Source organism: Pteropus vampyrus, unplaced genomic scaffold, assembly GCF_000151845.1.
Source record: "Pteropus vampyrus isolate Shadow unplaced genomic scaffold, Pvam_2.0 Scaffold33, whole genome shotgun sequence".
NCBI lineage: Eukaryota > Metazoa > Chordata > Mammalia > Chiroptera > Pteropodidae > Pteropus > Pteropus vampyrus.
Window position 1 is genome coordinate 2,732,712 of NW_011888814.1, and position 24,363 is coordinate 2,757,074.

The 24,363-nt window shown below is 35.9% G+C and overlaps 1 protein-coding gene across 1 annotated transcript in view; it reads left to right on the plus strand.

Moving 5' to 3' along the window:
- The window catches only part of CPED1 (cadherin like and PC-esterase domain containing 1), a 273,287-nt gene extending 251,258 nt beyond the window's left edge, over positions 1 to 22,029 (plus strand). Inside the window, exons 23-27 of the mRNA XM_011357245.2 lie at positions 2,005 to 2,225; positions 2,481 to 2,582; positions 3,002 to 3,089; positions 6,890 to 7,036; positions 21,787 to 22,029. Of these exons, the coding sequence (XP_011355547.1) occupies positions 2,005 to 2,225; positions 2,481 to 2,582; positions 3,002 to 3,089; positions 6,890 to 7,036; positions 21,787 to 22,029 (801 nt within the window). The remainder of the gene's footprint in view (positions 1 to 2,004; positions 2,226 to 2,480; positions 2,583 to 3,001; positions 3,090 to 6,889; positions 7,037 to 21,786) is intronic.
- The last annotated feature ends 2,334 nt before the right edge of the window (positions 22,030 to 24,363 follow it).

Below are 24,363 nucleotides of genomic sequence, written 5' to 3' on the forward strand. Positions count from 1 at the left end.
TAGCAAACTAATACAGTTGGAGTTAGATAATTACTGGTATCTGAAATTAACAGCTTTCCTGATTATTCAAAGTTCCCTTTTAAAAAACAGAAATCTTGGCCAGAAAAACAAACAGAAGTATTTATAGGTCAAATGCTATAACTACTTGAATTTTCAAGTAATTTCACAAGTTATTTTTTTATACTGGAATTTTATTGCCCCAAATGGAACTTCACTTAGAGGATCAGTGATTGGGACCTTGGCACCTTACATATTCGCTTTAGCTTGATGATGCTTATGGTTGCAATATTTGATCTGAAGGCAAATTGGAGATGCTTTGTGGATTTCTTCAAACAGCTACTTGAATACACTTACCATGGAAAGAATAAACTTTTGCAGGTTCTCACTAAATTTGTTGTAGCCAGCCAAATACAGTAGTGCCTGAGAAATTATGGCAATAACTCCCATTAAAATCAGAAGAAAGTATGTGCATGACTAACAGAAACAGAAATCTCAGCAAAGAGAGAAAAACTGAAGAACAAACCTTACCCAAAGATATTAAAAGGGATTGTTTCTAACAGAAGTCCCTTTGACTTTCAATTCAATAAATATTTTTGAAGTGCATGCATGGTATTATGGTAGGAAATAGAATTTAGAAATTCACCCTGACTCTGACCTCAAATATTTCTTACTATGATATGAGAGAAAAAGATACAGACACAAATAGCCATTTCATGTAGTCTTTGATAAAATCGGTAATGGAAATAAAAAAATGTAATGAAATCAGAGGACAGAGGTCATTCTGGCTGGGGCATTGGACAAGACCCTCTGGGAGAGACGTTTGTCAGGTCTGGAGGTTGTGCAGCATTTACACAGGTGGGGTTGCAGAAGGAGGAGCTTTCTAGGCAGGGGGATTAGCACAAGGAAAAACAGATGTTGTTGAGTGCAAATCATGTTCAGTGAAAAAGTAGGAATCTGACCTGCTTACATGAGAGGAAGTATTGAGAGGATGGGGCCACTGACCTTGCACTTGAAGTTAAAGGACCTGAGTTTGAGTCTTGTGTTCCCCATTTACTAAATTTATGACTTCAATCTCCTGAGCCTCAAATTGGTCATCTGTGAAACAGAAATAATGATTCAGACCTCAAAATTATGAAGATTAAAAGTGAAATCTGCATGAAATCTCTACCTAGCCAAGCCTAATACAAAATAAAAATTCAGCAAATGTTAGTTGAAACTAAGGAGTTTAGACTCGAATCTATAGAAAACAAGAGCCAAAAAGATTTTAAAGCATAAAAGTAAGATGACCAGAGTTAGACATTTGGAAATGTATGCCAGCGATACTGTGTGTAGAATGAATTAGAGGGCAGACATTATGCAAGAAGGGAGACCTGTTAGGAGAGTATTAACAACAGCATAGCTTTGAAGCAATGGGAATCTGATGCAGGGCTGTGCTGGTGGAACAGGAAGGAGGTGATGGATGTGAGAGTTAGGGCACATGGCACCAGGATATGCAGCCTGGGACATAGATTGCTATTCAGAGATTCAGATCCTGGTCCTGAGGCTCTTTTCTTAAGTAGTGGCATGACCTCTGTTGAGCTACGTAACCTCTGTGTGTGGATTCCAAGTGTTCTCATCTATAAAATAAATAGAGATTGGAAAATCTTTATTCTTACAACATTAAAATACTTCATGTCTACTTGAATCAATAAAACTTATTAAGTTAATTAGATGAGAAAGTAAAAAAGCAAAAGAGAGAGAAATTGAAGATAACACAAAGCAAAAAGCTTAAACATAAGTTAGCGTGTCAGTAGATAATGTCATTTCTAGGAATATGGAAGAGAGGAAAATAAATAGGTTTGAAGGAGAATATGATGAATGTCATTTCTAACAGTTTGGAGGGCTGTTCTTCAAACAATTAAAATTTTGGCTTTATGAATATTCAACAAATTACTTATTTTATATTGTCTCATACCATGTAAACATCAAATTTGAAAGCAAATATTTTTTTCTTTAAATTTATAGATTCTTTTCATTGGTGACTCGACCAACAGAGGGATAATGTACTATCTGATTGAAAGACTGAACGAAACCTTGCAGGAATGGCAGAAGGTGCATGGCACTAAATTCTATCACAATGTCAATGGTGGGAAGACGTTGATCAGTTATTCCTACTATCCCCAGTTCTGGATAAGCCCTTCATTGAGACCAACATTTGAAAAAGCACTTGAACATCTATTGCAAAGGTACAATGAAACTATTATGAACTGCACAATGCCACAAAGTACTGATGTTTTACTGGCGGTCATAATTTCTCACTGTATATCAAATGCGCTGAAAAGCTTAAATCTCAAGTAATATGGCTGAAAATGAGTTGGAAATGACAAGGAGGTCCTGTGATCAGAATGCCAGATATGGTTCAGTGAAATGTGAGGCAACGTTGTTAAAATGTTTACCATCTGTTTCACGGCAACATGTGTTGTTTTCTTTCTGGGTTTCAGATCACGTCCCCTGGAGAACACGGGCCAGACTGTGTTGGTCGTTGGAGGCGTTCAGTGGCTTAATTCCAATCACCTGCAAATTATTCACAAGGTTTTGAAGAGGTACATTTCTGCAACAATAATTGTCATTAGAATTCTACGTAAAAAAAAAAAAAAATTACCCTTGATGTGACTGAATTTTGTCGTGATTTTATTTAAAGAGCAACTTGTTGTTTAGAAGTAAGTACTTAAGGTCTAGTTTTAAATATTTCAAAATACTTTTGTATCATTACAAGACCTGTCTTCAGTATCCAAATTTACATTTACTACAGATTAAAATATGCCCACTGACATAAAACTCTATCCACACAAAAAGCTAATATACATCAAATCTACAAAAGAAGAATTTAGTTTGATCTGCCAATTATCACATTCTAAAGGAATTCTACTGTATTTGTTTATGTAAACAAAACATAGAAAAAACACAAATATCTAGAAATGTAATCAAAGTTCATGACTTTAGAATTTTGATTACCTCATAGAGAAAATTTACTCAATATCCTTGTGATCATCAAAACTTTGGGAATCGGATTTCATCTGCCAGTGGATGGAGTACATTTCTTAACACAGGTAAGCCCATTTCCTTCAAGCTGTGTGAACTTTATGCTTCCTCTAAGGATCTAGGCTGGTGTCTGAAAAAAGAACTAAAAGGCATCATGTAATATTCAGCAACCTTCATAAAAACCAAAGGAGATAATATACTTATGGATTATGATTTCAAATCAGTTATAATTATTCCTGGAGATAAGGCTACCATAACCCAAAGTAAATAATGCTTTAAGTTTTTTAAAAGAAGAAAGGGGATGTCAAACTATGAAAAAATAAAGAACTGAGGGTAGATGAGAGAGATTATGCTTTAAGAATCCCTTTACTCACTGTCGTTTCATATAGCTTTAAAGGCTCATGCTGAAACCACAAATGAAATCGTCAGTATCAATGAGTACTTTGGGATAGAATAGCTTTTTGAAGATGATTTTTAACTGATTACTTTTTAAAAAATCGCCTTTGAAGTGGTATCATTAGTTTTTTCTCTGGTTGGATATTCATAAAGGAAAGGAGTTAGAGGTCAGTTCTTACAGAAGATAGTAAATTAATCTCTACACTGAATAGAAGTCTCAGAAAAGAGCAGAAAGACAACATCTGTAGGTAAGGGAACCAGCTGCTCTTGTTCAAGCCAGGAGAGTTCACGGCAGCTGGGTTTGTGTGTAATTGCTAGAGGGAGCTCGGGGAGCACTGGGGACTTGGGGAGACAGGAAGCTGTCCATTTAATGTGGAAGCCGAGTGAGATTTATTTTTGTGTCAATGTCGAGTGCGCCTAGCTTTCCCCAGCACAGACTATACAACCCCCCTCTCTTTTCTTGAAACTTTTCCTGCATGGATGCCAGATCTGTGATGCAAAACCGGTAGAAAGTGGCCCAAGTAAAACTTCCAAATTCATCATCTTGGAATGAGGAGAGGTTAAGGAGTGGAGGTATTTAGCATCTGAGGTAGCTGAAAGGGTTGAGACTGCTGGGGGTCAGGAGACCAGTCCTTTGATAATTTTTGCCGTGGGTCATGATTGAGATCTCCTTTAATGTTATCTGAAGGCTACAGGTCAAGAGTACAATTCCTTCTTGCAGACTCTGGTAGCTCCACTTTGCTTCTTTGACTGCAGCTCCTCACAGGAACTGGAATTCTTGTGGCCCCTTGCATTTAGCATACTAACTCAGAATCAGTTCATCTCATTGGACAGCAATCATTTCTTTAGCATTTACCATGTACCAGATGTGTTAAACATTATGCTTGCCCCCCTGGGATTTGATGGTGCTCATCAGTCCTATCAAACTGAGTAAAGACAAAGGAGGGAAGAAGGTGGGGAGAAGCTGTAGAACAAAAGAGAAAGGGATAATAACAAGTAAAGGCAGAAAAATCTGAGCTCCTCATTGTATGCTCACATGGCCATTCAGGACTTGGCCTCTGACTTCCTCTGCAGACTTAGTCCTTGCTACCAGTGCATATGACACACACACACACACACACACACACACACACACACACACACACACACCTCCACACCTCCACACCTCCACACCTCCACCACCACCACCACCACCACCACCACTGAGCTAGGTCATGCTGAGCATGTTTTAGCCTCTCATGCATGTCATGCTCCCAGTCACCTCCAGGTCTTCAAAATCACTGTTCCTTCTTCTTAGAGCCCACTCCCCCAACACCTCCTCACCTGGGTAACTTCCAAGCACCCTTTAAGTGTGAGTTTAAATGCCTTTTCCTCTTGGAAGACTTAATTGACACAGTAGACTCAATTGTCTATTCCTGCCATGAGCTCCTATAATAGTGTCTCGTGTCCTCATTCAGGTCACCCAACCGATATAGTCCTTGGTTGTCCGTGTCCTCTGCAAGAGTAATCTCTGTGAGAGCAAGGACAGGAGAGGGGGAGTTGCATTGCTCATTCTGGTACCCCCTAATGCAAAACAATTCTCAGCACATAGTAGACTCTCAAAAACTACCTCATAATTTGGCTGCTCCCAGATCACTCCTTCAGGACTGAGACATTCGTTCCCCTGATCTGCTGGGAATGTGGCCTTGTGATGACTCACACCTGAATCTCAGCAGGAATTGCCTTTTGCTGCAGAAACCCAACTCGTCTGTGCAGGACTTCCAAGACTCAGGCCCTTTTCTTAATTTGGGTCATCTTCTAAGGACCTTCCCAGCTCTAGAGCCCTGGTGGGATCCACAAAAGCCTCTGTTGCAACTACATCACTCCCTTATAGGTGTCGATTCCAAGAGCCCTCTTCTGTTAGGCCCACTCCCCACCTATGCAAATTTCCATCTCAAAGTCTGTTTCCCAGAGAACCAACCTTTCTCTAGAAATTGCTTACTATAAAGTTCCAGGTGCCTTTCATAATTAGACATTTTAAAGTTGAGAAAATATTTGTAAGTGGATAAGAAAAAGCCTACAAACAACATTGAGCATCATTTTTTATGTGATAGCACAGACTAAATTTGCATGTCTCTTTTCCTACAGATTTCTTCTTTATGAACCTTTTATTTGGGGGGAAACACTCTTCTGTGAATGTCACATATAAATAGGTATGCCAGCACAGTGGAGAAGACAGAAAATTAAATGTATTTCTACTGCTCCTTTTACCTTGCAGTTGGACTAACAAATGTGAAATATTTGCTTTTTTATCTAAAAAATGAAAATAGTTTTTGTTCTTTGTCAGTTTGGGTTCACGGAGAAACAAACACCAAGGCAAGATTAGCGTAATAAGGACATTTATGAGGCAGAGTGCCTGGGAAGGCTGAAGAGACGGGTGCAGGAGTAGGCAGGAAGAGTTTTAGAACACATTACTCCATACATATCATTCAATCTTGCACCAGATATTTTTTGAGTGTCTACTATGTATCGGGACCTGTATGGCTGTAATGTGTTTGATATGAAGGATGGATTACATAGGAAGTTTTAGATGACAGGTCAGCCTGGGAAAGTCTTGGCCAAGCTGAGGAGGAGTCCTGAAGCTAGAAGTTAGTGGAGGAGGCCCTCCTCTAGACAATGGACCTGAACTAGAACTCCCTCCAGGCACGATCACTGCCTTAGACATGGTTGGGGAGGGAGGGAGGAATATGATCCAGAGAAGCAGCAGCTGGAGCCTTCACTCAATTCTGCTGCTCCTGGAAGCACATTCTTCTCTCTTTCCCCAACCCCATTCCACGGGCAAACCTCTCTCTGCTCAGGAAACCTCTCTTGAAAACTCACTGTCCAGCTGTCCCCTTGCCCCTCACGGAGCTATTTTCTTTTCTCCACTAGCTCAGAGCCTGATATATTTACCAACAATAAAAGACTTAGTAAATGTTTACGTATCCATTTCTTCTATTAAAATGTATTGTCTTAAAAGCAGGGATTACGTTTATTTATTCCTGAATTCCTGTCCCTCAGCACAGAGCTAAGCACAAAACAGATGCTAATTAATAGTGAAATGACTAAAAGAATGAAGAGGAATCCAAACAGATGAAGATAGCATTTGTGATTTTCAGATCTTGGCTTTTAAATTGAGAATTTTAGATATTTTCTTTGGATCATTGTGGGCAATAAACCTAACTAGTTTTCATAGAAGGGAAAGTTCCAAACTATGTGTCACTATAAATATTTATCTATTGCTGTTTTATAGATACAGAAATGTTTATATTTATGTTTTGAATAAACAAATTACAACACATCTTTATTTAAGAAATGCATGTGAAATGAATTCTTTATCTTAAAAGAGGACTAATCTGTAAAAAAGATGAAATTTACATGATTTCTACCTGAGTTAACAAATCATATAACAACCCTCTTAAAAAAATGTTCATTCTTCTGCTTTGCAATACAGAGTGATGTTCAGAACTTATGGAAAGAAAATTTAATTATTTTGAATGATGCAAAAAAATATGGCTATGAAGTGGTTGACACGTTCACCATAACAATGGGGCGATACAAAGAGTTTTTGCAGGGGACCTGTGGATGTCATTTTCATGAGGTATTTATTCTGGCTCTCTGATTTTTATAGCATTTGAGTTTTTAAATTTCTCATTGTATCTTTAATTGCATTGTCGGTCTTATTTTGCATTAAAAAATATGTCAGGAGGACATTAAATGATGTATTCATCATTGCTCGACTAAAGCATATATCAATCACAACTCAAAGCTCTACAACTGAGCTGTTCAAAAAAAATAGTGTTTATGTAGACACTTGAAAACTGGGATCACTGGTTAATGTAAGCAGGAAGATGGGAACCCGGAGAGCACTTGCCTTGTCGAATGGACTCCAAGCCTTCTGTCAGAAATTGTGTCCAAAGAAAGTGGCAAATATGTTTAGTGGAGGCAACTTGAAAATCCAAGTTATTTAATGTGTTAAACTAATGAATGACCTTCCTCCTTAGTCAATGCATAAGAGGAGGGTCTGTTTTTGAATAGTTTTTCCCATAGTGGTGAAAATGATTTTATTTGTAGCCAGTAATTAAATAGATTAAGCTGATAAAGTGACAGCACAGAATAATTTTATCCTTTTCCCCCCGTCCTTTCAACACCCTCTGTGGATTATTGTCTCCCTACCAGTTGAATAAAATCTTGGTAAGTCCCATAACTTTAAAACCACTTTCAGATAATAAAAGGTCTCCAATCACTTTCAGGCATAAGAAGAATCTCACTTCAGTACTAAAATTGCCCAAGCCTGTGTTGTAACCACATAAAATTATTTCCTTTCCCCAGCTCGGACCTGCCTCAGTCTCAAAAGCCCAAAGTAGGAGAGGAGCAGGAGGCTTCTTTCCTATTTCCCCATCTTGTTTTGCTATTCTTCTCCCATTCCTTCTTCACTGCGTCAGGTTAGCAAGGAGATGATAAGGGCAACAAAATTCTTACTTGACTAGTATAAGAATAACCATGGATGTGCTCTCTGGGTATAGCATGTTGATTCCTTCTTTTTAGAGTGCTTTTGTAGACTTCTTTGAAGACACCTCCCACTGGGGCCCTCTGAAGATAGTTTCCTTGATAGTGGCAATACCTCATGCTGCTTCAATTCTTCCTTGGCCCCTTGGCTTCTAATTGTCCATCCCTCTGTTGGGGGTCACACTGCCCCTCCAGGCAGCCTCTTGAGAAATATTTAAAATTGTACTAGGCTTACTATCCTCAGTTGCCCACATTTGTTCCTTAGGAAACACTCAAGCATTCTTGCTCTGCGGTTGCTAGAAATACAGTTAGCTCCCTGTGCAGCCCACTCTATTTTTCTCTTTCTCGCTCTAACTTTCACTCTCACTCTTGCTCTCTCATTTTCTCTGCCAACTGAAAGCTGAATTTTAGCTAAGGTGTCTTATACCAGTTCTAACAGTCTCCAAGCTCCTCTCAAATTTGGTCTCTTGAAGCCCTCTCTCACTTGGCTTAAAGCGACAGTGAAGCAACTCCCCCAAAAGAGAAGAAGACCACTAAAAATTTGGAAAATTTCTCACAGAAATTCTCTCTCATCTTTCACCTTTATTTTCTAACTCTTTTAATGAAACAAGGACTTGCAAAATTGGATGCTATCCACACTTTTGCAAGTTTTGCATACATTGTCCAGACAGTGCTTAGGAATTTGAAGTCACTTGGCTACTGTTATTTGCTCTAGATTTCAGGACTTTCAGCTGAAACTGTGATTTGATCTCATTTGATGACCCTATCAGATATTGATTCATTCATTCTTTCTTGCACGGCCTCCTTTGTAAACCATGATGCATTCATTAATAGGAGTTGACTAGTGAGATGACAACTAAAGTTTTCTTCAATTTTTCAGCCTTGAGATGACTATCAGAATCTATCTTGGTCCTCAGATTTTTATGAATACCTAAAAGTGATTGATACTGCATTGCTTCTTCTATATGTTCTACTAATAGATTCACTTTATATTTTTATGACAAATGGCGCTGCATCTCAGAGAAGTGAGCACCTGCCCACAGTAGAGAGCATGGCATTTTAAGTTTCAGTCTAGCAACTTGGAGCTTGGCCATGCTGTTGTAGAAAAGATTTTAAGTTGTAGGACACTGTGTATCTACTTATTTCCCCCTTCCAGTATTTGTCCTGTCTGCAAAATGTCAAGGCTTAGAAACACAAAAGCTGGTAGCCTGGAAGAGGAAGAAACAATGAACTTTCAGCTGAGCCAGCTTAGTCTCATAGTTGGCTACAAAAATAAGCCAAAGCTTGCTAAACCCACAGAAAATGGGGACTTTCAAATATGACATACAGATTGGTTTTTTGGGGTCTCTTTTAGAAAAGGTTTGTTTATTTATTTATTTATTTTTGCACAATGTGTCTTCAATTAGTATATAAGGTTAGGGTACGTGTTTTTCTTTTTCAGCTTTAGTGCTCTGGTAGTCTTAAAAGGAGAAGGAGTCCTCCCATGATTTCCAGCATGGCTCCAATTAAAAACAGAAGATGTCCCTCCCACATGATTGCATTACATGTATCTCCTGCCCCAGCATCAACCAATTGGCACTAATAGTCATGGAATTTGAGAACTACCAAAAAGACTCTTTGAACCATTAGAACCAGAATATTGGTTTAAAATTTTACTAATAAAAACCATCCTTAATTTGCAAAATACTGATTTAAGCATGTCAGGTAAACTTATTTCACTTTTTTGATTTTATAATTTTTATGTGCAATTATCGCAAACGAATTGTTTTTTTCTTAAGCCTCATCATCTTTAATGTGTGCTGTCTTGAAGACAAGCTATATAGTTATCCCCCAAATTATCTCAGTTGACTCTAGAGCAGTGTTATCTATTTTGAAGTTTTCATGTTTGAGCTGCAATACTTCTAGGAGCATTTGCCTTTCTAGTTATAACGTAGAGCTGATAAGATCATCTTTTTCAACTGACTCCCTTCAATACAAAGTCTCTAAACCCATCCATCATTTAGGCATACTTGCTGCTTAACTTTTGAATAATTTGTATCTCTTGTACCTCAGGAAGTTTCTAGTGTGGACACTGATATTTTATAATCTTTCTAAACCATCACACAACATCTTAAATCACTGTTAGCTTATTTTAAACAATCGAGAAAATCTAAAGCTCATTGCAAAGTATAGTTTGATGATAACTGTAGCAAGCCAGGAAAAAAAAAAAAAACGGTTATCGATCTCACGCAAAACATATTAATGGGTAGAAATTTATTAATAATAACCATTTTTTTTCCTTCTGTGTTCATCTTATGAGCTGGCAAAGGATTTTGTCAAATAGTAATAGCAAGAATTAAAATTAACTGTATTAGAGCCCTAAGAATTTGGATTTGGGAGCCTTTTGTCTTCTGGTGTTCAATTAAACCATTCTCACAATAGATTCACAGACACCTGAAAAAAAAAATTGGTATAATCATTACAGTAAGATCTTAATGTTTCCTTTTTCGATTCGTGCTGAGAATTCGGTCATAGACATAACAAACCTGCTCCAGTGGGCTCTTGTTGCCATAGATTAAATGGCTTGGGGCATCTCTTTCATCTGTCAAGACACCAAGAAAGCATATGTTGTCACCGCGAATCTATAAACAATTTCCCAAGTGGTGTGCATTAGTTTTGACTAAAATGTTCCTGCCGATTAGAAAAGCAGGTGTTTCTCTTCATGGGTAGAGATGGAATTTTTTTTTCTCAATGTTTATGCAGGGCAACAAACAAGATCCAGGTAGTTCTTGCCCAAGATTCGTTTTGGATCGTGTCTTTAGTTATGTAGTAAACATCTACTGTGAACAAGCTAAAACCTGGAGAGGATACAAAAATATTATCAACCCAAACTGGCTGCAGAAGGGGTAAATCTACAACTAATTATATTCAGTGATTATTAATTAGTCTCATCAATTTAATCTTCATCTTCTATGCATTATTTAATCTTAATTAAATAAACAAAAGCTTATCTGGCCTAGAAATGTTCTCCTTCTGTATTATGAGCCTAAAGTTTTTCTCTTTCTCCTTCAAACTTTAAAAGTTTCTCATAAGCACAATGAAGACAAAAAAGCCTTTAAATTCATCTATCTAAAAAACTGAAGTAATGACTTTTAGAGAAAAAAGAATAGAGTTATCTTCTATAGAAAACCCAGAATTTAACTATCAGTGTGGCTATTTTTTAATAAATTAGTAATGACAATTTAATTCATCAAATTTTTCGAGTGTCTGTGTAAGTACTGTGTTAACTATAAAATGAGCCAGGAAATTTTTTATAGAATTCTCATAAGCATCTCAAACTAGACATGACTCTAAAGAAAGAATTAATATTCCCTTTAAACTTTCTTCTTCTCCAAATTTACTCTATTGTGCTGTCATTGACAAACTAGAGTCATCCTTGATTCCTCCTTATCTTTTTCCAGACCTCTGACAACCACCAACCAGCTAGTTACCAAGTCCTGTTTACTTCCTAAATATTCTCCTGTCTTTTCCCTATGCTCTGTTACAGTTGCCTTGACCTTGTTTATTCTTTTACTTAATCATCCTACACTTGTTTTGTGAGTCTAGTACATGAGCTAAATAGTAGTGATGCAAAAATAAATAAGAAACATTCTCTGTCCTCAATACATTGTAGTTGGAGGGTTAGGCATAATAACACATATTATGAAACAATATGTCAAGTGGCATGTTAGAGATATAAATAGGATGTTGTAATAACACCAAGAAGGGGTACCTAACACAATCTGAGGATTGAGTGAAACTTTCCTTGAAAACTGTCCAGGTAGACTCTAGTCATGGTAATAGGGTGAAGGCCAACGAAGGTCATTCCAACCTCCTGGGACAGTGTAAACTGAAGTAGCTTTGAAATAACCTGATGTTCTCAGGGAATCACAGCTAATTTGTACATTGCGGAATGTCAGTTATAAAAGGGGACCGGAAAGAGTAGGCTAGGAGATCATAGTAAAGGCTTAGACTTTATCCTATAAATGATGGAGAGACAATGAAAGCTTTTAAAGAGAAGTAAAATGGTCATATCTTTGTTTCAGATAGGTAAGTCTGATAACAGTGAGGCAGGAAGATTTGAAGATTTGAAGATTATCAAGTCAGGGAGAGAAGGTAGGAGACTTTTCACAAGTTATGTGAGAGATGATAACAGCTTACCTAAACCAGGACAAAGACAGCAGGCATAAAAGAGAAGCAGAAAAATACAAGCCCTGTTTTAAAAAAATTATCTGTAGATCTTATCTGTGGCATGAGAGAGTAGGAAGAATCAAAGAGGATTCCTAACTTGGGTAATGGATTAGAGAGCCGAACTGGCAATTGAGACAGAGAATAACTGAGAAGGTACTGGCTTAGGGAAAAAACATTGAATTCATTTTTGAACATGTTGTGTTTGAGATGCCCGTAGGACATCCAGGTGGAACTCTCTCACAGGCAGTTGAATACGCAAGTCTGAAGCTTAAGGGACAGGGTGGGGCTGAAGATAAAAAGTTGGAAGTCATCAGAAAATAGATAATAGTTGAAATCATAAAAGTAGATCACCTAGAGAAAGTGAGTAGAATACAATGAGCGGAGGAAGGAATTCTTGGAAATACCATTATTTAAGCAAAGTTTGGAGAAATAGGAGCATTTAAATTCAGAGAATAAACTGTTAACGAGAAATGCTAGTGAATGTGGTGCCATGGAAAGCCAAAAAGTGAAAATTTGTAAGGAGAGATCAAACGGCGTTGTCAAACATAATAGATAGATCTATTAAGGTAAGGAGATTTAAATAGCCATTGATTTTGACATTGAAAAGGTCTTTTCTGATCATATTAAGAGCGGTTTCAGTACGATACTATGGGCAGGGATTAGACTACAATAGAATGAAGAGGTATAAAAAATGAGAAAAGGCATAAAAAATAGTAAAGCCTTTAAACAACTAAAAATAAGAAAGGGGGAAGACATTAGGTTTAGAAAAGAAAATGGTCTAGGGGCAGTTTATAGGAGGAACAACTTTATCATTTTCATGGGCAGAGGGGGAATAATCGATACTAAGAAATGTTAAAAATACAGGAGGACGTGGGACTGTTGGAGACAGGCCCCTGGTTGCATGGGAGAGGGTTGGGTCAAGGACACTGGTCATTGGCTGGTAGAATGCTGGTAAATGAACAAGGCGGTCTGGAGAGGCTCTTCTTCCCTATCATTTATTTACCCTAGGCTGTTGCAATATTTCATCCTGGAAACTTCACGTTCAGCTACTTGAATTCAGCCTTCATGCCCCCACCAGTATAATGTTTCTGTACTTCAAATCCATTATTGTCATTTAAAATCTTTCAATGGCTCTGTAACTAAAGAGGAGTCACAGAAGCTTTCACTGCCTACCATCCCTACACCCCTTTTTTTCAGAAAATGATTCTAGACTACCCTTTCTGTTTGAAATAATTAGTGCTCATTCTATCCTCTGCAAGTGAATTCTAGCCTTTTCTACTGGGTGATTAGATTAGAGATCAGTGCCTGGTGAGAATGAAGTCATTAGCCATAAGGGAGCTCAGCCTTTTCTTAGATAGTTTGGTACAAAATCCTATTCCAAAAGGGAGCATCCTATATTGAATGGTGGTAATACCAATTATATCGGGATCTCTCTCTTACGAAGGGTAATTAAATGGAGACTAAATGAAGAGAGTGGCAGCCACTCTATGTTGAACAGTATTATGACCCCCTAAGGCAATTATACATCCCAGCCTCCACAGTACTGGAACCTACTATGTCAGTATGCCCAAGAAAGAGATGCTGACCCATCGCTATTTTACGATCTTTGCAATAAACCCTCATTTCTGGGGTTTTACCACCAATCTTAATGCGCCAAGCTGAGATGGACTTTGAACTGGCATAATATACATGTCCTACTTTATGTTTTAATGTTCTACCCTGGTGAAAATAGGATCTGTGGTTTGAGAAATACTGTATACCCCTCCACTTGAAGGATTCTCAAATAATATTAGTATATTAAATGATCCCAAAAGACCTACAGCAAAGAAACTGTTTAACTTAGTTCAGTCCAGCTTTTCCCAAACTTTTTTGACCACAGAACCACTTTTCTTTTTTAATAACAACTATTAACACCTCACTAAACACACTTTGGAAAAACTAGAATAAAGGATAAGATCTCAAATCACTTGCGGAGTGCAGATTAAATGTGGCAGACTGACCACAAGCATGTATCTTCTCTTCCACTTGAAACTCCACTAAAAAGCCTTTAAAAACATAAAGCTACTCACCCCCTCCCTTCCCCCCAAAAATAGACAGAATAAGAAATAACTCAAAAACATAAGAAATCTGAATTCATTTCAAGAAGCTTGACTTAGCCTATAAGGGAAGTTACGATGCAAAGTGCCTAGAGAAGAGAAGCTCCAGTCAGAGGTGAGGCACACTCGACCACAGAGCCTCTAAATGGCTCACACCTGAGGGAGCCAGGTGCTGAAGAAGGCAGGGCTGAGGCACAGGGCAGAACACAGTGGGTTAAAAGTCTGTATGCAAAACTGTTGGACCCCAAGTCCTTCACCTTACCCCATGCAGTCAAGAACCTATACCTATACATACGATTCCTTTTCAAATTGAACAGCAGAGAGTCTGGACTCAGAAACACAGGTATAATAAAGAACAAATTTATCTGGAAGCTGACATAGAAAGATAAAAGTGAAAGTTGGCACCTGAAGACTGGAGTCCCTCAATTTCTCCCTGATCCACATAGAAGACAGGCACATGCCATCTTAGGCAGGAGGCTGGAGAGCTATTCTGACCAAAAAATGAATGGCCCAGTGGATCCCCTTTAAAAGGGTGGGAGTGCGCTGAGCATTATTATCCCTACAGTGAAGCCAGCAGCTGGAAACATTGCTCAATGCAAATAGTTTCTAAGTAACATTTTAATGCCATATTCTTAAATGAGAACTCTAAGTTTAAGAGCAATGGATGGAAAAAATACCTGTGAGTTAAGATCGAAATAGATTCTAAGACCCAAGGTGCATGTCTAAACAGAGCAGGGCAGGAACTAAGTTTGTAATCAATCAGACTGATGAAGGACATTCAAATAGTATCAAGAATTCAGTGATTTGAATATTCAGTCACTTAGGAAACTGAGTTTAAGACAGGAGAGTTAGTCTCTGGGGAACTGCATAGGCGTGCGATATAAAACCAACCATTTAACATTAAATTGGATAACTATTGGTCCTTATAATCAACCTCCCCACCTCAGAGCAGAATTTGTTCCCAGATCTGGGAACTGAGCTTTGTCTAGGGACAGGAGTTAAAGGGGTTCAGCTTCCAGAGTAAGAACCGTTAGAGATTTGAAGGTAGGGTGGGAGACTGCGATATTGCAAATCTGGAAACACCAAGAACAAAAATATAAAAACAGAAAAACCCTCATTCCTAAAGAAAACTTTAGTCTTGCCCTCTAATCCTCAGCATCTTTGACCCATTCAGAAGTTGGACTCTCTTCAATCAAAACATAGCTTATTTCATGTGGCCATAATTAAATATTTGGGGGGTAGATGAAAGAATTTCTTATTATCTTTAAAAATTGCATGATTTCCCAAAGTGGGATTATGAATTATAAGGACTGGTTTCTAGCTATTGTTCATCACTTTATTTTTATTCCATTTCTGTGACTTCTTAGCCTACTTTTTCAGCTGGTCATAAATTTGTGACGGGCTCTTGGATTGAATGTCCTGTCTGCAGAATGACTATTCCAAATAAAAAGTACTTCAAATAGGATACATTTATCTTGAAAGACTACATTAGCACATTCTGCCCGGTTAATCTTATGTTTTCCAACCTTAGAAAGCCACTACCATCATTCTTTTTCAGATCCCACCCATGATTGTGAAACACACTTGTAATCAGAACATCCCCTCTAATCCGGTCTAGAAAGATTTTGGAACATTTGCGCCACTGAAAATTGTTTTCTATTTTGTTCTGTGGATCTGGAACCACATCAGAAGTTCCTTGGGTGTTATTCAGGTCAGGTTCAGTTTTAGAAAAGGTATTTGCTTGTAATCTGCCTGACACTTTTCCAACTTACCGAGCTTTCCCCATTTGTACTGGCTTTTAGAAAATTCAAAGTTATCGCAGTGCAGCAATTAATTGACATTGTATTATGCTCCTTCTGATGAAGATTTATATAAAATCAATTTTGAATGTTGAAGATACATGCACTTAATAGAAAAAGTTATAGCCTTAGTTTTGTTGTGTAATTTATAATGGATTTTCACTTGTTCGAGAAGTCTTACAAATAGCCATTGGCTAACACCGGTCAAGTTGAATTGTGGCCATTTGTATGCCTTCTAAAATGTCTGTGTGCCCAAGTCCTTAATTATGTAGAAAAGTGGAAACAACTACAATAAAACTGGGAGATTTTTTAGCCTACAGGAAACCTATAAAAAATAAAGTTACTTCTTCATTTCAAAGCACAGAATTTAATTTTTGTTACACTGAGTCACAGAAAAATTCGATCATGTGCATATCCCATAATATGTTATAATTATAGAACTTGATTCCAGCTCCAAAATTACTTTCTAAGTTTCTATAACTAATATGTCAAAAATATATTACTGTTTTGAAACACTGTAATCTTTACACATAACTTAATCTAAATTTGAACATTGCTGTGAGAAAAATAATTTTTATTATATTTATACTTGTGATTATGGAACAATGCTGATGTAACAGGTTAGGATCAATTTCCTTCACTATCTCTTTTTAATTTTAAATATAATTTGACACAGCAAAATCACAAAAAGAAAATAAACAATAACAAAAACCTAAAGACGAGGGGTTACTTTGGATTATTGTAAAGTGGCAAAAAAAAATTGTCGTTTAACACTCACGTTTAAAGTAATATAAACATTTGGCAAATCACATCTGTATGTATTATTCATCATATGTAGTGGTTTCTTATTCTTGACATGGCTCTTTGTGGTGAAGTCATACAAACCCAGATTTAGAGAAGCATTTGGAAGTGTCATCCTATTAGAATTTGTCTCTGATTAAGGTGACCACGGTATGCAAACATCTAGGGTCTTTTGTTCCTGGTTCAAGACTTGAATCATTGACTGATATTCAAATTGTTCATTTTTGTTGTTTACTGTTGTTGTTGTTGTTGTTGTTATGCCCTGGATGTAAACTAACATTTGTATTACTAACAGCACTCTTTCAAAGCTACATTCCAGTTGACACTTTAGTTGGATTTTAATAATCCTAAATTGTCCTCTGATTTTGGGAAGGACCCAAACGGGCACATTTCCACACATGAGATCAAAGGAAAGGAGCGATTAGCTTTTTATTGTACATCTTTCACTCGCATAACATTTCCAAGACTTAAAATTGTAGCTAATGCCTTTTCCTCCACTTTAGAGCCTGTAAGAGTAGGTAAAACAAGGTAATATTGTGAAACTCAGAGACAGCAGTTTGACAGCAATCCTGGATACTGAATTGTACAAATAAGTTCAAAGAAATAATAGTCGTGTGTACAGATTATCATGCCCACCATAAATTAGCACTAAGTCTTTTTAATGTACTAAGGAACTATTCATTACATGGAAACAACATGGTGCCTGACCTTGGGAGCTAGTCTCAGACAATGTCTTTGAAGTCATTTCATTCTTGTTCTTACTTCAAGTATCCTAGACATGTATCTTTATATAGCCCCCTTGAGGATAGGGATCATATCTGAATTACTCCATGTGTTTTCTAACGCAGAAAACTCTGGAGATTGAAAGATGGATATTATATGAAAAAATTATCAAATTTTAATTTTATAAGATATGACATCATTTTGAATCTCTTCTGTTTTTCTATCATAAAAGGATTACGTGAATTCTTGCTAACTAAAAAAATTTTTAAATTAGTATATACAATAAAAACAAAAAAATCTTGCCTTTATACTATGTACACCTCCTAATTCTCACTCCCTTCTTCACTGGAGGCTCTATTAACAGTTTGGTACATAGCTCCATTTTAAACATACACTCCTGATTTTAATCTCATGCAATTGAAACTATAAGGCTGTCAACATTTATGATCACTGGATTTGTAGAACATTGGGCTTTATTTAGAACTACGTTGTTTCTCCATAAACAATTTTAGGGAACAATAGCAGTTTATAAAATGCATTTTAATCTACAGTACGAACATTCCTATTCTTTTCTCTCAGTATTGAATTCTGCTTATAGGTGACTTATGTAACCAACTAACTGAGTCTACGGGTGGTTGATGGTAGTCTCCCTCATGGCTACTTTTATTCTTTCCCAGATGGTCTTGGTTATTTTCTTACATTTATGCTTAAAGATGTATTTAGAATTCCTTTGTCAAGATCCCCCCAAATCCTGCTGTGATCATAATTGGAGTAGCACTTGAATTAACTTGGAAGGACTTGACATGGTACGTCTTTCCATTTGTTTATGTTTTCTTTTATGTCTCATTAAACTTTTGATGTATGCTTTACCTGCATCATTGTTGAACTTAATGAAGTTGTTTTAGTGTTGTAATGAGATCTTTTCTCTGATATATTTCTTATGAATTATTGATAAAATTTAGAAAAGCTATATAATTTTTCAATATTAGCTTTATGGTATCTCATTATTTTCCAGTAAATTCCTTTGGGTTTTCAAGGTAAACAACCATATAGCTACAAATAATTCTTTGGTAATTTCCTATAACAAAGCATTTCATAATATTAAAACTTGCATTCCTGAAATAAATTCTGTGTGCTAGTGGTACTGCGCATAATGTTGCTGAACTTTTTAAAGGCTCCTGGATTGAATTTACAGTAGCACTTTGGGAGGATTTTTTACATCTATGTTTTAACAAATCAAAATTGAAATCATTTTTTTTTTCTATAGGTTTGTCAGCTTTCAGAATTCAGCATCAGGGTGATGCTGGCTTAAAAAAGGAATTTGGAAATTTACCTCTGATTATTTCCTATAGAATAGTTTTTAAAGGAAACCAACTAAATTAAGCGTTGTCAGGCCAATCTCCAGCATAGACATGTAGGAAGGAGTCAACCTTGAAATCATAAAGGGAGCATTGGCACTGTAGGAGGCATTAAGCTGGCCCTCAGAAGCTGAGGAAGACACCATCATCCCATTTTTCTTTGTCAGAGATCACCTTGGTGATTTCAAAATAGAAATATATCATCAACCTTTCCATTGTGATCTGACAAAATTTTGACATTACTTCTTGGTGAAAGCCCTCTGCTTCAGCAAATACATTGGAAATATTTATTTTTATTTGTCCCTTTTATAAATGACATTCAAGATTGCTGTACACATCCACACTAGCATTACCCAAGATTTGTAATGCAACCTTAAAATCACACAAAACGTTAAAATAACTTTTAAAGTAGTATAACCTTTTTCATCGGGAATGCTTTTTCTATTTTACATGTAATTAGCATGCAGATCAAAAGGCAATTGCAAAAGCCAGAACTTAAGATAAAATTATATAAACAAAATTAACCTCATTTTGGCTTTGGAGCACTGGAATAATATTTTTTCAGGGTTGAATGTAATATTTATGCTTAAGTGTTTCCTTAAATAAACTTTAAAAATGTTCACAAATCTTGCCTTCGCTGAGTACAGACCTCCCCACAAATGGACAAAACCTTCAAGAAAACATTGGTGCACCTCCCGCACTATCATATTTAAAGTTAGAGTATAACCAGAGGTGAAAGGAGCTGCATACAACAGAAACTTACAACTTTGGGACCTGGAATATTAATCAGTGGTTAACTGCAAACTGAGTTCTAAATTATGATCCATAGGGATTCCTTACCACAAACCGCTGATTTCACTGGACTTCTTACGAATCACTTCAGCTGAGGAACTGATCATGAAAAGCCAAGCTTCCCATAGCTACAGACAAACACTTCATTTCTTTGAGGTTACCAGGGTATAATTGGTTTTAAAACGCATTACAATTACATTTTTTCTTCAAAATGGGAATAGCTTGAACATTTTTATGATTATGAAGTAATGCACATTTATTGTACTAAATTTAAAAAGTCAAGACCAAAAATTACAAAGAATACATTTTAAATCATCTATAATTCCTCTGCCCAAAGATCACTACTGTTAACATTTTGGTGTGGATCATTACAGAATTTATATTTTTAAAAAATCTTCTAAAAAGTTTCATGCTCACTTGCAATATAACTAAAAATACTTATCTTCAAAATAGATATGATTTTTTTCAAATATTATTTATTTTTGGAACTGTTTTTACTGCATTCTCTTGTATGGGATTGAAAAAAATGTGTCAATCATTGTAAAACACTCAAAAGAGTAAAAAAATGCATGTTAACTATAAAACACTCAAAAGAGTAAAAAAAATTCATGTTAATCATAAATTTAATTTTATTTTAAATAACTTTAGCTACCTCAGCTGTTAATACAATAAAAGCAAAAAGAACAGGTTGCCTTTTTTCCAGATTTAATCAGAAAATTGTATCTACAGTAATTGACAGAACTCACTTCTTGTCCTTTACCCATCTCATCAAAAATTACTGCATTTTCCCCAAACGGTATTTCTTGGATTCCTCTGTGAATATACTCATTTCATCCTCGTTCCTGGAGGCATCTTGGTTTAAATCCATCTTTATAAAAAGGAGAAGGGGTACATATGTTAACATATGTTAACTATTGTCGTCTTCATTAGTCATCAAAAATAACTAATTCATGTGTGCATATCGACCAAAACTAATATCTTACAATTGCATTAATATGATGGTATTCATATTTATTAGTCATTCGTAAAGACATCCAAAATATCTTTGCCAATATTGTCTCTCCTCCCTACTTCTCAACCCTCCTTCACAATCCCTGCCTTGGTCTCCAGCTTTGTACTTTCTGACCATTGGTGCTAACAACCAATGGATAGGATTTCTTAGTGAAATCCTATAATTGTCAGCTTTATTCATTAAACCAATGAATAAAGCTGACAATTATAGGATTTCACTAAGACAACATTTATAAACTGGACAAATAGTAAATATCGCCTCTCATATATATGTGTGTTGATATTCATAAAATATATATAAATGGAATCACAAAGAAACTGAGAATATATGTTGCCTCTGAAGAGAGAATTGAATGACTGGAAGTGGGGAGCAGAGATGGGGAAAAAAATCTTTTATGATATACATTGTATGTTTTATAAATGTTTATAATACCACCTATTCAGTAAAATTTCAATATAAAAGTATATCTACATATGTACAAACATGTATAAAGTTATTAGCTTAATAAGGCTTAGGCTGCTCCTTCAGACTGCATAACTTACTAAGTGCCCAGAGAAATGAAACCACCAACTATAACAATGTCAGCTTATGGCTGTGCGAAGGAAAAACAGTTTCACTCTGAAAATAGTTTTAATTGTCATTCCATCAAACATAGAGTACTATGTTTGAATCAGTGATTCAGCAAAGGCACCTCAGTGTCTTCTCTATTTGTTAGCATCTGGCCTGAATATGGACACACACACACACACACACACACACACACACACACACACACACAGAGCAGTGTGGTAGCTAAACCATCTGAGACTATTCCTTAACTGCAGTGGAAACAGCTACCCTGAGGTAAGAAAAGTGGCAGAAATTCTCATTTCAACCTAGATCTTTTCTAAAATATACTCTGATTCTTGGTTACAGAAATCATATGTATGCCCTTTGGGCATTGTAAGTGTGATAGACATACTGTTCAAGTTTGTGAGTTAGTTATACCACTCTACGCAGGGCTTGAATGTCCTTGATTTTGGTTCACTGCTCTTTTTGTTCTTGATTTGCAGGTAGTGAAATCAAAGTTAACCAAAGACTATCACTTTATTAAAATAAAACAATCAAGAAATCATATTGTGGGAAAATATTTCGGCAATCAAAACAAACTACGACAACGACAACAAGACTCTGTAATAAATTACCAATCACCATATCATGTCAGAGGTCCAATTAATCAGGTTTGCTCTGAAATCCTCCTCAGCAGGATGTGTGCACATAGAGGAACCGTGTCAGACTCCCTGCAAGAGGATTGAATTTGGAACTAAAGACAAGCCATTCGCCTGCATGATCGTCTAAGAACCAAATCCTGTGCATCACATGTATTTTGATTGACCACACGCACTTGTGTTCACCGGCACACACTTACACACTAATGCACACAGAGCTAAAAAAAAAAAAAAAGTAAGACACTTTTCCCCCACAGCTTTATAAAGTCAAGATATGCACTTGAAAATCAGTTGGTTTCAAGGTGAAAGAGCTAAGAAAAGGTTACCTGAAATATAATCATAAACTAGAACCACCATGGGCCAGGTATTGCATTGTGATAATAAAGAGAAATATAGACACTTGAATTATGTGAGAAAAAGGATAATGCTCTTGAGGATTGTGTTATCTTCTCTTTCAGTATATTAATACTGAAAAGGGTATAAAAGCAGTACATTCCACTTGTAAATAAGGATTGCACTTGTGTCCTTGACAATGAGAAAACATGGCGTTTATGATGGCTTTGGCTTTGTGAATCTAATGCTAATGAAAAACATTTCTTTGTGTACTTTCCAAATTTTATAACTGAAAGGAAAAGAACGGGAATGCCTCACAAGAGAACTCAAATAGATTCTATGAGAGAGATAAGAAGTGTCACATTTTAAAGTTGAAACACCAATGTATCTAACTTCGCACTCTTTGTACTTTTCATAAACATTCCCTCCAATCCTGTCTGTGAACTTGGATAGGTAACTGCAGTCACAGTTGATTAAATATGTAATTTTAAAGTGAGAAACAAAATATAGTTCCTTATGTATTACTTTATTATGTTTCATTGATGATATTACTTAAGAAAGATTTGGTTTGCCATTAGAACCCTATGTAATGTAATTTTATGTAAATATTTTGCAAAGGATTAGGCATTCTCAAGTGCATAGGTGTTTATTTCCATAAAGCATTTGTATATGTCTACATATGCTTCTATATTACTAGTAACTATATTTTTGTTTCCCTGAACAACTGTATCTAATCCAAATTTAGAGTAGGCATATTATTTTTTTATTAAAACTGTGATATACATATAAAACATCTAATTCTAGTATTGATAACTTCCTCTTCTACATTTTAATTTCAAAATAATAAATATCTTATTTTACAAATGCTTTGTTGTGAGATAACATCTCACAGTTATAATGGTTTTTAAAGAATTATTTTTCTTTTGGGAAAAAAAAAGGACTGAGAGGGTTAATTCAATACATGGCTGAAATTACCAAATATACAAATACCTCAATGTTATTACCTTATAAAAAAATATTTTAATTGCTCGGTTCCTTAGTATGAATGTCTTCCTTTAAATACTCTATTTTTATATATATTTTTATATGAAAATAAACATGAATTTATATTTAACTGTCTTAAATTATATTTAAGCACAAATATCACTTGATATAAACAATACATATCTGCATCTGATAGATGATAGATTTTTTTTAAAATGGCACAGAATTAAACTTTAAAATGAAAGGTTTTTCTAATATCTGCAGCTATGTGCAAGCACCACTTTTAGGTTTTCAATCATTTTTAATGGAATAAAATGTTCCAATGCATGCAGCCTCTTCATCAAGTTTTAATGTATTACATACTCTGTAACAGAATTATGGTCAGTATATATTTCTTGTAATTTACTGTCAACCTAAGTGTAATAACTGACTGAGGTTTGTCTGGCATTTACCTCTTCACCACTGAAGTAATAATGGATTTTTATTACACAATTGTGATGATGCTATTAATAAATATCTTACTAGTAATAGTCTGTGTTCAGAGAGTATCTTTTATTTTTCTTTACTGGAGGTATATAATCATACAAACAGTGACCAGTTGGAAAGGATATTATCATGTAGATTCGACTATTGGAATAATCGAATAAGATAATGGTTTAATAAGATAACTATAGTCCAACCCTGATATTCTCTAAATTTTTATCAGATTAACTCCCTGCTGAACGATGACCAAAGCTTTTGAATATGGTGCAGTAACAAGCTTTCCTTTTTTTAAGATAAGGCACTGAAATGCTAGGAATCATTTTAGTTACTCCTTAATTGAAAAACTACAATTTATTTTACCTTGGGGAAATAGGGGTGTGTGTGTGTGTGTGTGTGTGCATGTGTATTTGCATGGGCTTAGCAAGTTAATAATTTGAGTGGAAAAAAATAGTAGGCATTTTAATGTATTTTTAGATGTAAAAGTTAAAGGAAGTATATTATTTTTGGTAAGAATTGATTAGTATCCAAACTAAACTAAGCTAAACTAAAGAAAACATTTGTAATATTAAAAGTCAAGAATAACTGCATAAGCATTTCCAAGCATCACTGTTGACATTGTGT